Raw genomic sequence first — 15,808 nt, 5'->3', positions numbered from 1 at the left:
TTCTCCAATAGTTTCCCTACCACTGACGTGAGACTCACTGGCCTGTAGTTCCCATATATAAATTTTGATTCTTGATGAAAGACCACCACATGAAACATTGCGCTGCATTTCATATGTTCCCCCGGGCATGTTTTCGGTGGGGGTGTGGGGGGCCTGTAAAATAGGCTGTCTACCCACCCCACCACCTTCCCAGCCACCCCCAAGCTCACCCCCATAATACAGGAGGTGGGCTGGTGCTGAAATCAGCAGCCTGCCCGCCACATGTAAATAGACAATCAAGGGTCAATTACACTTCTTACCAAGCCAATTGACCCTGCTAAAATGCTGCCCACACCATGAAACATTTGGCATGGGCAGGGGTGGGCAGCCAATTTTTAAAATAACCTCTTCAAAGGGCAGAAAGGAAAAGGGGGTTCTTTTTTTGGGGGCTGCTCTTTGCAGATTGGGAGTGGCTCCCCTTAGAATCACCCTTTCTTCCTACCCACCTGCTGGCTTAAACCCAAACCCTCCATGACCTGCCCAAGACCCCAGACCTACCTATCTCTAGGATCCACGAGCTATTTTCTTCCTCCTCTTGCAGTCCCAGCAGTGCCCACTAATGCACTCAAGGCACTGCTGGGACTGATGGAGCTGAAGGCCAATCAGATTTTGCTAATAGCTCCCTTTCCTCTCTAGCAAGGGACAGAAATCCTACTTGACCCTTTGTTTAGCCTGTCCGCAGCACGTTATGGCTGTGGGGTGGGCCGGCGTGTAGCAAGTCAACTCTATGCCAACTTTGCTTCCAGGGTGGGGGTGGGCGCATGAGCTGTCTTTGCCCTCCCGTAACATTTAGCCCATTAACTCTGCTTCTCTCTCCACAGATACTGCTAGACCTGCTGAGTATTTTCAGCATTTTGTGCTTTTCTTTCAGATTTCTAGCATCCATAGTATTTTGCTTTGTAAATTTGTAAATTTTGATGTTGAGTTACATTACATACATAGGATATACAACATAGAATCAGGCCATTTGGCCCAACTAGTCCTTGCCACTGTTTATGCTTCACACGAGCCTCCTCCCAACTTTTCTCATCTACTATCATAACCCTCTATTCCCTCTTCTCCCTCATATGCTTGTCTAGTTTCCCTCTAAATACATCTATATTATTCACTTCAACCACTCCATGTGGTTATGAGTTCCACATTCCCACCACTTTTTGGGTGAAGAAGTTTCTTTGGAATTCCTTATTGGATTTTCCTGGTGACTATCTTATATTGATGGCTTCTTCTAGTTATGCTTCTCACCACAAAAGGACACATTCCCTCTGTAGCCACTCTATCAAAATGTTTCATAATTTTAAAGGTCACCCTTTAGCCTTCTTTTTCCAAGAGAAAAGATACTCAAAATGTCAGTCTTTTCCTTATATGTATTTCTGGTTTCATCCTTGTAAATCTCTGTACCTTCTCCAATGTCTCTCTTTTTTATAAAATAGTGACCAAAATTGCACACAGTACTATGTGTGGTCTAATCAATGTTCGATACAGGTTTAGCATAACTTCCTTTCTTTTCAATTCTATTCTTCTAGCAATAAAGCTTGGTTTGCTTCTTTTTAATGACCTTGCTAACCTGTGGCACCTCTTTTAGTGATTTGATATATTCCAATTCCTTTGCTCCTTTACCCTACCTAGACTCGCACCTTTGAAGTAATAAGTGACCTCCCTGTTCTTTCTATCAAGCTGTGTTGAACTTCATTTGCCAATTATCTGCTCATTCTGTAAGTTTAATGTCCTCCTATAATTTGTTTCAGTCCTCCTCAGTATTGACTCTCTCCCCAATCTGGTGTCTTCTACAAATTTAGAAATTGTGTTTTTGATTCCAAAGACCAAATCGTTAATGTAAATTGTAAACAGCAATGGACCCAGCACTGATCTTTATGCAACATCATTTCCCACCTTCTGCCACTCTGAAGAACTACCCTTTATTCCCACTCTGCTTTCTGTTTTGAAGCCAACTATCAATCCATTCTTCCATTTGTCCCAACTCCACATTCTCTGACCTTATTTGTTAGTTTATATTATGGCACGCCTTATCAAAGGTCTTTGAAAATCCAGATAAATTACATCTACTGTATTGTCTACTTTCTGTTGATTCCTCAAAAAGCTCAATAAAGATTGAACAAGCAACATTTTCCTTTTGAAATCCATGCTGACTATTCAGTATTGTATTTCTCATTGATTTCATTGTTTTTCCTACATTGTCTATAATTCCTGGGATATGTTCTGACCACCTTCTTAATTATAGGAATTACATTAGCTATGGCCAGTCCTCCGGCACTAAACCTTTTTAATGAGTTAGTGACCAATGGCAAATGAGCCTCTGCTATTTCTTTCCTTTTAAAATACATCAATGCAACCAATCTGGATCAGGGGTTTATTCTAAGTATGTATCCATACATACACATGGATATATTCCGTACATCCCCTTTTCAAAATTTAAATGCACTTATCTCATTACTCATCTCATCGTTCGTCATGTCTACCTATTCATACAAAGCAACCATCTCATCATTCAATGTCATGTTTACCTGTTCATACAAAGCAACCAAAGCAAAATAATTACTTAAGATTTAAATTGAGACTTAAGATTTTCGGGCATTTTCTCTACGACAGAGAGCCTCTCCATCATGGTGAAAATCTGGGCCAATGTCTTTAAATGTAATTGAATTTAATCACTTAGCTAGTTTTCCTTTCACTCACACTTAATTGCACCAATTGTAAATCCTTACTAACTCAAGGTTAAGACTAACCACTGACGATACTAAATACACAAAGGGATACCTGGAATCTTACCTTGATACTAATTATAATTACCTCAAGTTCTGATACTTCTTTTTGTGCATGTCTATTTTTCTATGTCCTCCAGTATGACTATTTACTTATTTACCAATATTCCAAATTTAAAGCACTTGGAACCTTCCTTTACCCTCTGTGCTCAATTCCCACTCTCACCAAATTCTTGTTGTCATTCTGTTTAGTAAGCCATTCCCTTTAGCAGATACTTCCAGCCCTAGGCACACTGCTCACCACTTAGACTACTTTCTATAAAGAGAACATGTGATAGACTGGCACGAGCACAGTCTTGTAAGAATCCTGGAACATCCATACACTGAGTTGCCTTGCCAATTAATAAAACTTTGACTGTAGACTTCTTTAGTTTCATTGTCATACTGAACTTTGTTTTATTACTGCCCGTAACACAGCCTGAGTAAAAACATCTGAGATTGATAGACTGATAACTCGTTTATTGAAAAATCATCGTGGCAGCAAATGCTGAATTGTGATGACGATACAAATAAAACAAATAATCATAATTCTTAACATAGCTATAGACAATCTTTAAAAAATAAAGTATAAAATAATAAAAGGATTGCACAATTATGAATATTTCAGTAAAATAATTATAATACATTACAAAATTCAGGTCTCCTTAATTTACAGAATAAAAATTAAAATCTACTGCATTCTACATTTTATCCTAACATCCATGTTGTCAGGTCGAGTTCATTAAATTCGCAAATCATTTACATACTATTTGAGAGGTGACATGCTGGGAAACTTATGATTTGGGCCTTCATTGACCAAGTGTTCTACCGACCCCGAAGGTTTCAAAACCTCAGCAGAAATCTAGCCGAATGTGAAAACAGGCAGCCTGCTCCACGAGAACTAATGGATAAACACCTTAGCAGAATCTCGGAGGCCCAGATGTAGTTAGAACCAACACAAAGTAACTGAATACTAAGGCCACCATGTTTTCTTTGCTTTGCCAGGGTGTAGCACTGGATATTTATGAGCTGATGAGACTGTGTACAGTCAGAGATCCTGAGACTTTGACCTGGCTTGGATGGACAGATGGGTACATGACACCCTTTGTAATTAGACCATTCAAATAATAGCAAGGTAATGATTAGGTTAAATCAGTCTGCATAGGCTTTGACGTGTAAAGAAAATACAAGAAAAGATTCCCCGGGCCCAGATATTGTAGGCATTACACGCTGCATTGACTAACGCAATGGTACCTGGAGTAGTTTTTTCCCCACTCTTCTTGAAAAAGGAGTTTCAGTCACTTTGCAAACACTGTAGAAGAGACTGCCATTAATATAATTGGGAAAAAAAGCAGTCAGCACTGGAGGTGGTGAGGCTGGTGGCCTGGCACCGAGCAGGGCATGTGGGCTTCTTCCTATCCGGCACAAGAATTGGCATTGCATAATTTACATAAGATGTTCCAGAGGACTGCACAGGAGAGGCCGGGGTGAGGGTGGTTTATAAGAAATCAGAAGGTGGAAGCAATAAGAAAAGCCTAGGAAAGAGCTAAAAACAGAAAAGGCTAAAAATGCTCAGCAGAAGCAGGGTAGAAGAAGAGGGGGAAGATAGAACAAAAGGGAAGGTCTGTGATAAGGTTTTTTCTTATTCATTCATGGGATGTGGGCATCGCTGGCTAGCCCAGCATTTATTGCCCATCCCTAATTGCCCTTGAGAAGGTGGTGGTGAGCTGCCTTATTGAACTGCTGCAGCCCAAGTGGTATAAGTACACCTACAGTGTTGTTAGGGAGGGAGTTCCAGGATTTTGACCCAGGTACAGTGAAAGAATGGCGACATATTTCCAAGTCAGGATGGTGAGTGGCTTTGAGGGGAACTTCCATTTGATGGTGTTCCCATGTGTCTACTGCTCGTCCTTCTTGATGGTAGGAGCTGTGGGTTTGGAAGCTGCTGTCTAAGCAGCCTTGGTGAGTTTCTGCAGTGCAACTTGTAGATGGTACACACCGCTGCTACTGCGCGTTGGAGGTAGAGGGAGTGAATGTTTGTGGATGTGGTGCCAATCAAGCGGGCTGCTTTGTCCTGGATGCTGCCATGCTTCCTGACTGTTGTGGAAGTTGCACTTATCCAGGCAAGTGGAAAGTAATCCATCACACTCCTTACTTGTACCTTGTCGATGATGGGAAGTCAGGAGATGAGTTACACAGGATTCCTAGCCTTTGGAAGGCAGATGTTAGATGACAAAAGTGATGATGGTGCAAGGCAAAGTGGGGCAATAAAGGGACTAGTAATGATGTAGCTAGAGGTGTAAAAGGGAAAGCAGAATTATTACCAATAGTTGCCATCCAACAACAAAGATGAAAAACACAGAATGAAAATGGGACATAGGTTAAAATTGTTGAATTCAATGTTGAATCCAGAAGGCTGTAAAGTGCCTAAGTGAAAGAAATAACTGGGAGCAACTTCTGGGGTGTCAGGGAGCAACTTTTCAAAGGATAGAGGAAATCTGGAACTTTATGCCTCCCAAAAAAGGCTGTTGAAGTCAACTGTAAAATTCAAAAAGGAAATTAATAGATTTTTGTTACTGCTGAAAAAGAGACATTTTTTGTTGAAGCTTTTCATCTTGCACACATTAGGACAATTCGCAAGAATACCAAATGTAAAGTGAACAACTATTTGTACAGTATGAGAAGAGAGTGCTGATTGAATGGCATGTGGACTCTGATTGGTAGAGACGTTGCCAAGGAGAATGCACCAGTTGATGGTGACTAAGTTAACTGCCAAGCATTGTTTGAAATTTAAACCAAGCAGCTTAAACCTGATTGATCAAGGCATTGCCATGAGGAATGAAGCAGGGAATGGTTGTCACTTATTTTGTTTAGCTGAAACAGGTGCAGTGTGTGTACATGTTAATTCTGTCTGCAAAGAACAGGGCCTCATGTATTAATATATGTAGCTTCCAGTACACGCAAATGCACCACACTGAGCCCACATAGTTCTTAGCACACTGAAGTGTAGTAAATGTTGTCCAATTGCGGAATCACATCTAATTTTAGACATTATGTTTTGAGTTTGCACGCATGGGCTGGTTGGATATGGTCTGTAACCTTTCTGTTGTGAACAGTGGCTGGGAATTGCTAGTTGATATGATCTGCAGTCTTTTGGATGTATGGCCTACATACCTAGTATCACACTGGCACTGAAATTCATTTATCACATTACTCATTCGTGTTATAGGCAGAACATCTTTCTGGCTTGATGGCAGCATCCTGTTCGTGGCAAATACCACTCATGTTGCTACTGCATATTAGCAGTGTGAAACCGCTACCTTCACTTGATGCTTAAATTTAGGAATACATGGTGTCATTAAGACTGAACTCAATTGTGAGAGTTGCTGAATTTATAAGTTCGATGAATAGATTCACACAATGGTGGCGGGTCTAGATCATCATGATATAGTGTTGCAACGCAAATATTAATGGCTTCCTTAAGTGGAACATTTTTATTAAGCAAGAGTATTAAGCGATGCAGAGCAAAGCTGGGTCAATGGAATTAAGATACAAGTTAGTCACGTTCTAATTGGGTGGCAGAACAGATTCAAGGGGGTTATAATGGCCTACTCCTGTTCCTATGTTCCTCAGATCCACCCCTAAGACAGAGGCAGTCTTCAGAGTAATCGATGGCAACAAGCTGCAGTATTTGGAAGATTATACCATGCTGCTACTATGGTGGCCCCTTGAGGTACTGAAGATTGGGTTAAAAACTGTGATGAATTGACAATGCAGAATCAGACCATTAAAAACCCAACCGGTCATTGCTGGTGTTTATGCTCCATACAAGCCTCCTCCCACCTTACTTCATCTCACTCTATCAGCATATCCTTTTATGCATTTCTCCCACTTGTACTTAACACCTAGCTTAATCTTAAAGGCATCAATGATATTCACCTTAATTACTCCTTGTGGAGTGAGTTTCATATTCTAGCCATTCTCAGGGTGATGAAGTTTTTGTAAATTCTTTACTGACTGTATTTATATTTATGGCTCTTGGACTCCCACACAAGTGAAAACATGTTCTGTCTATTCTCTCAAACCTTTTCACGATTTTAAAGACTATTATTATATCAATCTTCCTTCTCTTCTCCAGAGAAAAGTGACCCAGCCTGTTGTCACTCCTGATGGTTACAATTTCTCCATTCTGCTATGATCCAGGTAAATCTTTTCTGTACCTGCTCCAGCACCTTTCTATCTCAAAGGGATCCTGCCAAATGAAGGTCAAAAAAGTGTTCAGGCAGGTAGCGTATGAATTCAGGTCAAGCTTAAAATCTTGGGCAAGCTCATGCCTGTTTGCATTCATCAACAGAGCTACAACTGCAACAAGGAGAGACCACATGGATGGCAGGAACCAAATTCATTAAAAAGTTTTTCCCATTTGACAATTCATATATTTTCTCCTGAAGAAAAAATAGGTGATAAAAAGGGAAAATGAAATCTTTAAAAGTAAATTTAATAAAGGTAAAACGTTATAGTAACTTTCTGATGGGGAACAGGGAGATGACATCAAGTTGCATTTCCTCTGAACATACAATTACAATGTGCTACTGGCTCTAGCCATATATGATGGATGTTGTGACATAATGTGCATATACCTTTAAGGAACCATATATTAAGCTACTGTCAATCATTACACACCCCAACAGGATATGATGTATTAGTCCCGTGACTTGTCAGCAGTCAGCAAACAGCAGGGTAAAGATCAGATGTACTATACTTAGCCTCCCAGTGAACATCATCTGTACGTGGTCTTACCTTCAAATAAATCCTTGTGTATGATTGGTATGTATCATCAAAGAGAAGAACGTAACAATGGCAGCCTGAAATTAACAATCCCTTCTCTAAACTCAGATTACAGGTTTACATAATTTCAAAAGTATTTGCGCTAGTTGTATTACCACATTATCCTTTCAATAACTATCTTTTGTCCAGAAAAGTCACGCTCCAGGCTGACTCAGTACTTTTATTGAATGTTCCATAGTCAACGTTTCCAACAACATCCCATTGCTCTCAGTCCACCACTCAACAAACAGAAGTGCAAAGACTTGAATTGCTTTCTTTTCTTGGCTTCTAAACTTTCATATCGCTTTTATATTATATTCTTAGATTTTCTTTTGTTCCAAGGTGATGGCTGATTCCTTTCATAACAATTGCTCCTGAATGTATCCCACCCTCAATCACTTTCATCTCCTGTCCTGTTTCATAAGCAGCTTTTTCCATTTTATCGGTACAAGGAAAACCATAAGAAGACATCATCTTGCAAAACAAGACTCCATACAAAAGCGGTTGATTGGGGATTCAAGTTTATGTCTCAGGATTTGTATTATGATGAACAAAAGGTCCATGAAAATAGACATACAAAATGACAGCCTGCCATTAACTAGAGTACAATGCAACATTTCAAACTTACTGTTCACTCACTAGAAAGACATACTGTGAACTATTATATTTAATTACTTCTGGTCAAATTCAATCATCATTAGCATAGACGTCAAGTTGTCTACAATGAGAAAAATCAAAAGTAGATAGTTGATTTAGAGCTTGTTGAATTAAATTAAGAATGTGTAAACAAAGGAATTCATAAATGGCACCTAATTAGTTCTTTGGGTGCTCTGCAAACATTGAATGTCTTGAAATGCAGTCAGGAAGCAACAAATGGCAAAAAATACTGGGAACTGGTGGGAACACCACCACCTGCAAATTCAACCTACCAGCCACACAACATCCTGACTTGGAACTAGATCGTTGTTCCTTCACTGTCACTGGGTCAAAATCCTGGCTTTCCCTCCCAGACAGCATTGTGGGTGTACCTATACTACATGGATTGCAGCGGTTCAAGGCAGCAGCTCACCACCACCACCTTCTCAAGGGCAATAAATGCTGACCTTTCCAGCAATGCTCACATCCCCAGGATGAATTTAAAAAGTGTTTTGGATAAACTGAAGGAAGAATGTTGCACAGGACATGAGGAGCACTCTCTGCTCTTCTTTATATCAATCACCAACTTCTACTTGAGCGACAAACGGAGCCTCAGTTAGAACATCTCATCAGTACACACAATCAAAGTAATTGGAGACGTGGACAGGCATTTTTTCCACCACCTTCTCAAGAGCAATAAATGCTGATCTTTCCAGCAATGCTCACATCCCCAGGATGAATTTAAAAAGTATTTTTTTCCATCTTAATTTGTCAATCCAAAAGGATCCATGTTTTTCCCATTGGAGGCAGCATCTACTTGCTTATTAAATGATTCCAGGGTTAGTTATCTCCATTGCTCCATATGGAATTCATTCATTCAGACATTTCAGACTGATAATGGAAAGCTTCTATCTTGTACTACCTTGATCCTGCTTCCCCTTACACAAATTTCACAATCAGCTCAGATGTCTCTTTTCCAGGATGAACTATCCAGTGTCTCCCAGTCATTCCTCGTAACGCGGACCTTTGTATGCTAGATGCTCTTCAGCATCTGAAGATCTCTTGTTTTTGAGCAACCAGCACCATATGCAGTCCTGAGCTTGCGATCCGACCAAAGCAGTGCACAGTTTAATCATGACTCTGATTTGCAATGAGTTCAAGTAAAGCTTTACATTAGTGAAAAATAAAATGGAAAAATAGAAAAATACTACCTATCTCTTCAAGAGTTCCATCAATTCAGATGCCTGGATTAGTGCAAAAAGTGAGAGGCCATGTTTACCATTCCTGTTAGAAGTTAATCCATCATCAGCTTATGTCTTCATCTTATTGTTGGCTTGGTTTGTAAATTACAAAGGGTATCTCCCCCACATAAGAGTTCATTAATAGTAAAGTTGAAATAATATTCTATCAGAATGGAGTTCATTCTATTTTACTGTTGAACTGATTATACACCTTTTTTTAAACTTAAGGGTGCTTTGACCTGCATCTTGGTTTGTTAAGTGCATGGGATTAGTCAGGAATGGGTAAAAATACAAAAAAGTTACATAAGCTCAATTTTTGTCTAATTTGCAAGGGTTCATTTGATGCTCGTTCCTGAACATCATCCATTTACCACCTGAAGATTTCAGGCACATCCCTTAATTACTCATCCTAGCTGTGTGGGCAGAGACAAGGATCCAAATGGTTTAGAATAATATTTACACAGGCAACCACACCATATCTAATAAAATGTGTGCAACAACACTGGTTGTAGCATGCCTGTGTCTTACCCATCGAGAGACCAGCAACTTGTCAAGATTCCATCTCCCTACTAATGCACTGGCCTGCCCATAGCAAATTAAATATTGACTGTGTGCAGAGAATAGAGACCTAAATATCCACATCTAATGTGTGCAAAGAAAAGGATGACACAAAATTCTAATTTTGAGATGGGGAAGAAACTGGAAAATTATTTCACTTAAGAACAGATAGCGACCAAAATCCTTTAAACCAACTTAGGATAAGAATTTGGATGAGATATGATCTCGATGAGTCAGCATCATTCTCTGCTGGAGCAGGAGTATACTGTTGAGGTCCATACCAGGGTGTGGTGCAAAAATTCACAACAGCTGTCATTTAACTTGCTTGCTGCCTGGAATGGAATGACATTCAAATAAAACTGAATCCTGCTTTTCCAAATGTACCTGTTTTGGGCTCTAATTTTAACCCCAAATTTCTTCAGAATCATTCCACCCTACCCCTCCCCAATAAAAATAACTTTAAAGGATCTCAAGAGTGGGAAATCAGGAAAATGGGAATTATAGGACCAATAGTCATCAGTTATTTGAAACATATGGTCTAATTTAACACCACAACATTGTTACTTGATGCTTGAATAACAGTGCTCCAATCTTTTTGTTTCACTATTAGTTGCAGGGACAAAAGTTCAGCCAGTCCCAGAGAGCCAAGTTGAAGGAAAATGATACTTAGTCCAGCATTTTAGACATTGCAAGACATCAATAAAATGCATTTTTAAAACATCTGTTCAATACTTTAGTGGTTACAAAATACTGATTGGTTCCTGTATTCAATGAACTACCTACATTAGAACTGCTGCAAAACCCAACTCATTTATCCTTCCTGACTGAGGGTCTGACTTGGATTTAAGAAAAGATCCACAATAGCCAAGCTGGTGGTGAGGAACGTGTTCTTTTAGCATGGGCTGTATTCTCTCTGATTTCAAATCGTAAAGTTGCCTTAAGTTGCTCAGGTCCTAAGCTCTGGAACTCCCTCCCTAAACCTCTCCTCCCCTCTTTATGGTGCTACATAAATCAAGTTACCATTGCTGCTGATGTTTCAATCCCAACACTACCAAATGATTGCTATGATTAGTTAACAATTGTGTATCATCTGCCTACCAAGATGTTAGAAGGCAAACTGGATGGACTTAGGAAATGGGAACAGTAGACTAAACAGCCTGCTCCAGCATTCAATATGATTGAGGTTGATCTTCTAAAAGCTCCATTTTCCACTCACATCCCATATTCCTTTATTCCCTAAGTGATTAAAAATCTGTCTCAGCCTTGAATATATTCAATGATGGAGCATCCACAATGTTCTTGGGTATATAATTCCAAAGATTCACAACCCTTTGAGTGAAGAAATTTCTCACCTCAGGCCTAAATGATCAACCCCTATTCTGAGACTGTTCCCCCAGGGTTGTAGATTCCCAAGCCAGCTGAAACAACCTCTCAGCGTCTACCTTGACAACCCCTTCTTGATCTTGTATATTTGAATGAGATCACCTCTCATTCTTCTAAACCCCAGAGAATATAGATCTAATTTACTCAGCTTCTCATCATAGGCCAACCTTCTCATCCCAGGAACCAATCAAGTGGATCTTCACTGTACCATCTCCAAGGTAAGTATATCCTATATGGAGACCAAAACTACACAGTACTTCAGATGTCATCTCACCAATTGTAGCAAGACTTCCTTGCTTTTGTACTCCTATCTCCTATCCAACATGCCTTTTGCCTTCTTTGCTATGTGGTATACAGTTCATGCAGAGTCAGAGTTGCTGTGACAACATGCACTTTTACATGTTGTAGTCTGGATAGTGATGGTAGAGGCTGCAACATTCTTTCCATCACATGGCTAATGAGGAATCTCTCCCATATTATCACCTACCACTGGCAGTGTGTTGGAAGGATTTGCAGGTGGATACTCAACCTGTTTGAACATTTTATGAAACACACCTTCCTTGTCCATCAAGTCCAGGAGTGGGACTTGAACCCAGAGCTTCTGGCCCAGATGCAGGGACATTACCCACTGTGCCACAAGACCTCCCTAATTACTTTCTGTCTCTGCATGGTAACTTTGTGCTCCTTGTAGGAACAAGTTTCAAGTCTTTGAAAATACATTCAGCTTTAATATTCTTACTACTAAAGGCTTTTTTGGTCTTAGGGTTTTGGTGTTTTTTTTTCAAACTGATCAATTCCTATGTCTTTATAGTTGTATTTCTAGTGCTTAACTACTTGGCTTGCCATTTAGGAGACTTAATAATCGCCCAACTGGGCATTTTGTCCCAATTTGAGCCTGAACCATAGATGTTAATCTGGGATGATAAGATCAGATCAGATTTCTATACCTACCAACATGTTTCTTGCTATTGCACCTTAATAAAAGTCATTGCTGCAGCTGCAACAGTGTCTGCCTTGTGTGAACTAAACAACTTCAAGCTGGACGAGGCAGTTTTAAGAAGCTAATGAGACTCCCACACAGAAAGTGACTGAAATATCCTCCCTGTGTGAACGTAGGTCTGGAGGGAACGACCTGCGTAACTCCGCCCTGTGCGCGTAGCAGCCGCTCAACCGTTTCAGCTGCGCGTGCGCTCTCTGAAGCCCGCGCAAATTCCGAGGATCAAGTCTGCGGGCGTGGCCGCCATTTTGAGACAATCGCCACGTCCGAGTGGGTGCGAGGAGCGTTATCTCTCGACCCGGTGTATAACGCTAGCCTTCGCTGGCAGTAAGGATTGATTCTCTCTCTCTCCCCCCACATACTCTGTGCGGCTACACTTACAAACCTTAGCCCCGATCTGGTTCCCGCACTGGCCGGCCTGGATGTGCACAATCTCCCGCATACCGACAGTTGGATTTAAACTGACCTCTCCCAGCGAGAAATTAGGCCATCAACCCCGCCGGTGTGACTCCGCTATTGGGTAGGCTGATCATATTCCAGTCTTTCCATTGGTTGCTTGGTTGTCAATCAACGCGAGTGCCCGCCTCTGATCTATGATTGGCTGTGAGTTGATGTTACCTGGTAACAACTTAACCTCTCACCCCCTTTCTACCTGGTGGTAGCTTGTCACAATATCCTGGGACAAGTGTTGACATATTGCTGACCATGTTTTGCATTACAGCCCTCGTCTGTGCCTGGGTTACATCTTAGATATAAGCCTTTATAAACAAAGGCAGGGACTGTAAAAAACAGAAAGTTATGTTAAACCTTTATAAAACATTAATTTGGCCCCAGCTGGAATATTATGCCCAAGTCTGGGCACCATGCATTCGGAAGGATGCAAAGATGTTGGAGCGAGGATGAAAGAGGGTTATAAAAATGGTTTCAAGAATTTTGTTTAATGAACAGTTTGGAGAAGTTGGGGGTGTTCTCATAGTACAGATAGAGATGTTTAAGAACATGAAGGGTTCAGATAGAGTAAAGGAAGAGACATTATTTCCAATTACCGAAAGGGTTGATATCCAGAGGGCTCATATTGGCAAAAGAACGAATGGTGACTGTTAGGAAATAGACATAGCTTAAGTAAGTTATAAGCAAAAAGATAAAAGCAAAAAACTGCGGATGCTGGAAATCCAAAACAAAAACAAAAATACCTGGAAAAACTCAGCAGGTCTAACACCATCTGTGGAGAGGAACACAGTTAACGTTTTGAGTCCATATGACTCTTCAACAGAACTAAGGAAAAATAGAAAAGTGGTGAAATATAAGCTGGTTTAAGGGGGGGTGGGGGGGACAGGTAGAGATGGATAGAGGGCCAGTGATAGGTGGAGATAACCAAACAATGTCATAGACAAAAGGACAAAGAGGTGTTGAAGCTGGTGATATTATCTAAGGAATGTGATAATAAAGGTACAGATAGCCTGCATTTCCCTCAATTTAGTCTACTGCATTCGCTGCTCCCAATGCGGTTTCCTCTACATTGGAGAGACCAAATGCAGACTGGGTGACCGCTTTGCGGAACACCTTCGGTCTGTCCGCAAGCATGACCCAGACCTCCCTGTCGCTTGCCATTACAACACTCCACCCTGCTCTCATGCCCACATATCCGTCCTTGGCCTGCTGCATTGTTCCAGTGAAGCTCAATGCAAACTGGAGGAACAGCACCTCATCTTCCGACTAGGCACTTCACAGCCTTCCGGACTGAATATTGAGTTCAACAATTTTAGATCATGAACTCTCTCCTCCATCCCCACCTACTTTCCGATCCCCCTTTTTTCCAAATACTTACGTAGATTTTTCTTTTCCCACCTATTTCCATTATTTTTAAATGTATTTCCGTCCATTGTTTTATCTCTGCCTTTTACCCTATTTCGATCCCTTCCCCCCACCCCACCCCTACTAGGGCTATCTGTACCTTTATTGTCACATTCCTTAGATAATACCACCAGCTTCAACACCTCTTTGTCCTTTTGTCTATGACATCTTTTGGTTATCTCCACCTATCACTAGCCCTCGATCCAGCTCTACCTGTCCCACCCCCCTTAAACGAGCTTATATTTCATCTCTTTTCTATTCTTCCTTAGTTCTGTTGAAGAGTCATAGAGACTCAAAACGTTAACTGTGTTCCTCTCCGCAGAAGCTGTCAGACCTGCTGAGTTTTTCCAGGTATTTTTGTTTTTGTTAAGTAAGTTATACTTGTATTTGTGGGTATTAGGAATGAGTTTAAGCTTTAAAGTTTAAGTTTGATTTGTGTTTCTGCATCTGTGTTAAGAAAGGTCAAATGGAGTTTTAGTTTCACTTTAAACAGCTGCGTGCATTTCTAATGAGACATTTACGACCCCTACAAAGTGAAAGTAAACACACAAGAGTAGGAAGAACAGTGCTGTTGCCTAGCCACAGAGAGCACCAGATAGGCACGTTCCTCCCACAGACACACACACAAGAAAGACAGCAGTTTTGGAAGCAGTTTGAGTTCAGTTGGTTTGAAGGCTGCTGTGAAGCAGAAGCAGCCTAAATGGGGGCAGATAGCAAGTCCCAAGCTAAGAAAAACCCCAAAAGTCTAGGGGAGTGGAAGAAGAGTAAGTCCAAAGAAGAACTAGTTAAAGGAAGGACAGGAACCTGGGAAAAGGTCCTGTTAAGAGTAAGGGGCAGAGAGAAAGGCTCCAATCTTCAGATTTAAAGTGAGCTTGCAAAAAGCAAGAAGGTTCAAAGAGACAACTGAATGTCTTTAATTATTTGCTATGGGCATGTGAAGCAGTGGTGTGCTGTTAAGCCTGAGTTGCCGAGACAGCGAGTGCATGGAAGGCAGCTTGAGTGCATGTGGTGACTGAGGGAAGAGGAACATTAGCAGGAGAGTTTGAAACCCTGGAGGTGAACCCTTGTGGAAGATGTCTGAGAGAAAATGTCAGCTTGGGAGGAAGTTCCAAGGCGAGGTCTTGGAGAGTGGAGATTGGAATCCCTCGTATGAAGGATGGAATTCAGTGAGACTGGTTGTCTCACAGTTTGACAAGCGTCTGAGGGAGTTGAGGAGAGATCCATAGCATCTGTTTACCTCAAACAGATGCCACCTCGGCATCAGTGACTTGGTTTCAGAGTGTGGTATGTCTGACCACAGGGTGCCATAGGTTTCCATGGACTGTGTACTTACTGTGAACATTAGAGTATAAGATAACTTTTGTAACTTGTGTTATCCATACAAATCAGTTTACATCTGTAAAGGTATAGTTGTGGGTGAAGGAGTTTTGTAATATAGCTCATATTGTTGAATAAATGTTTTATTCTTTTGTTAAAAGTTCAACAGCTGACTCCTTATGCCTCTGTTCAGTAGC

The 15,808-nt window shown here is 40.9% G+C and overlaps 1 protein-coding gene across 1 annotated transcript in view; it reads right to left on the bottom strand.

The window, feature by feature from the left end:
• The window catches only part of LOC121280839 (tubulin beta chain-like), a 36,836-nt gene extending 23,941 nt beyond the window's left edge, over positions 1-12,895 (bottom strand). The window contains exon 1 of the mRNA XM_041193115.1: positions 12,826-12,895. Within this exon, the coding sequence (XP_041049049.1) occupies positions 12,826-12,882 (57 nt within the window). The 5' untranslated portion in view covers positions 12,883-12,895. The remainder of the gene's footprint in view (positions 1-12,825) is intronic.
• Positions 12,896-15,808: the final 2,913 nt, after the last annotated feature.

The sequence above is a fragment of the Carcharodon carcharias genome, chromosome 8 (assembly GCF_017639515.1).
Source record: "Carcharodon carcharias isolate sCarCar2 chromosome 8, sCarCar2.pri, whole genome shotgun sequence".
NCBI lineage: Eukaryota > Metazoa > Chordata > Chondrichthyes > Lamniformes > Lamnidae > Carcharodon > Carcharodon carcharias.
The sequence above is the reverse complement of the archived record's forward strand: the minus strand, read 5'-3'. Positions and strand labels throughout refer to the sequence as shown.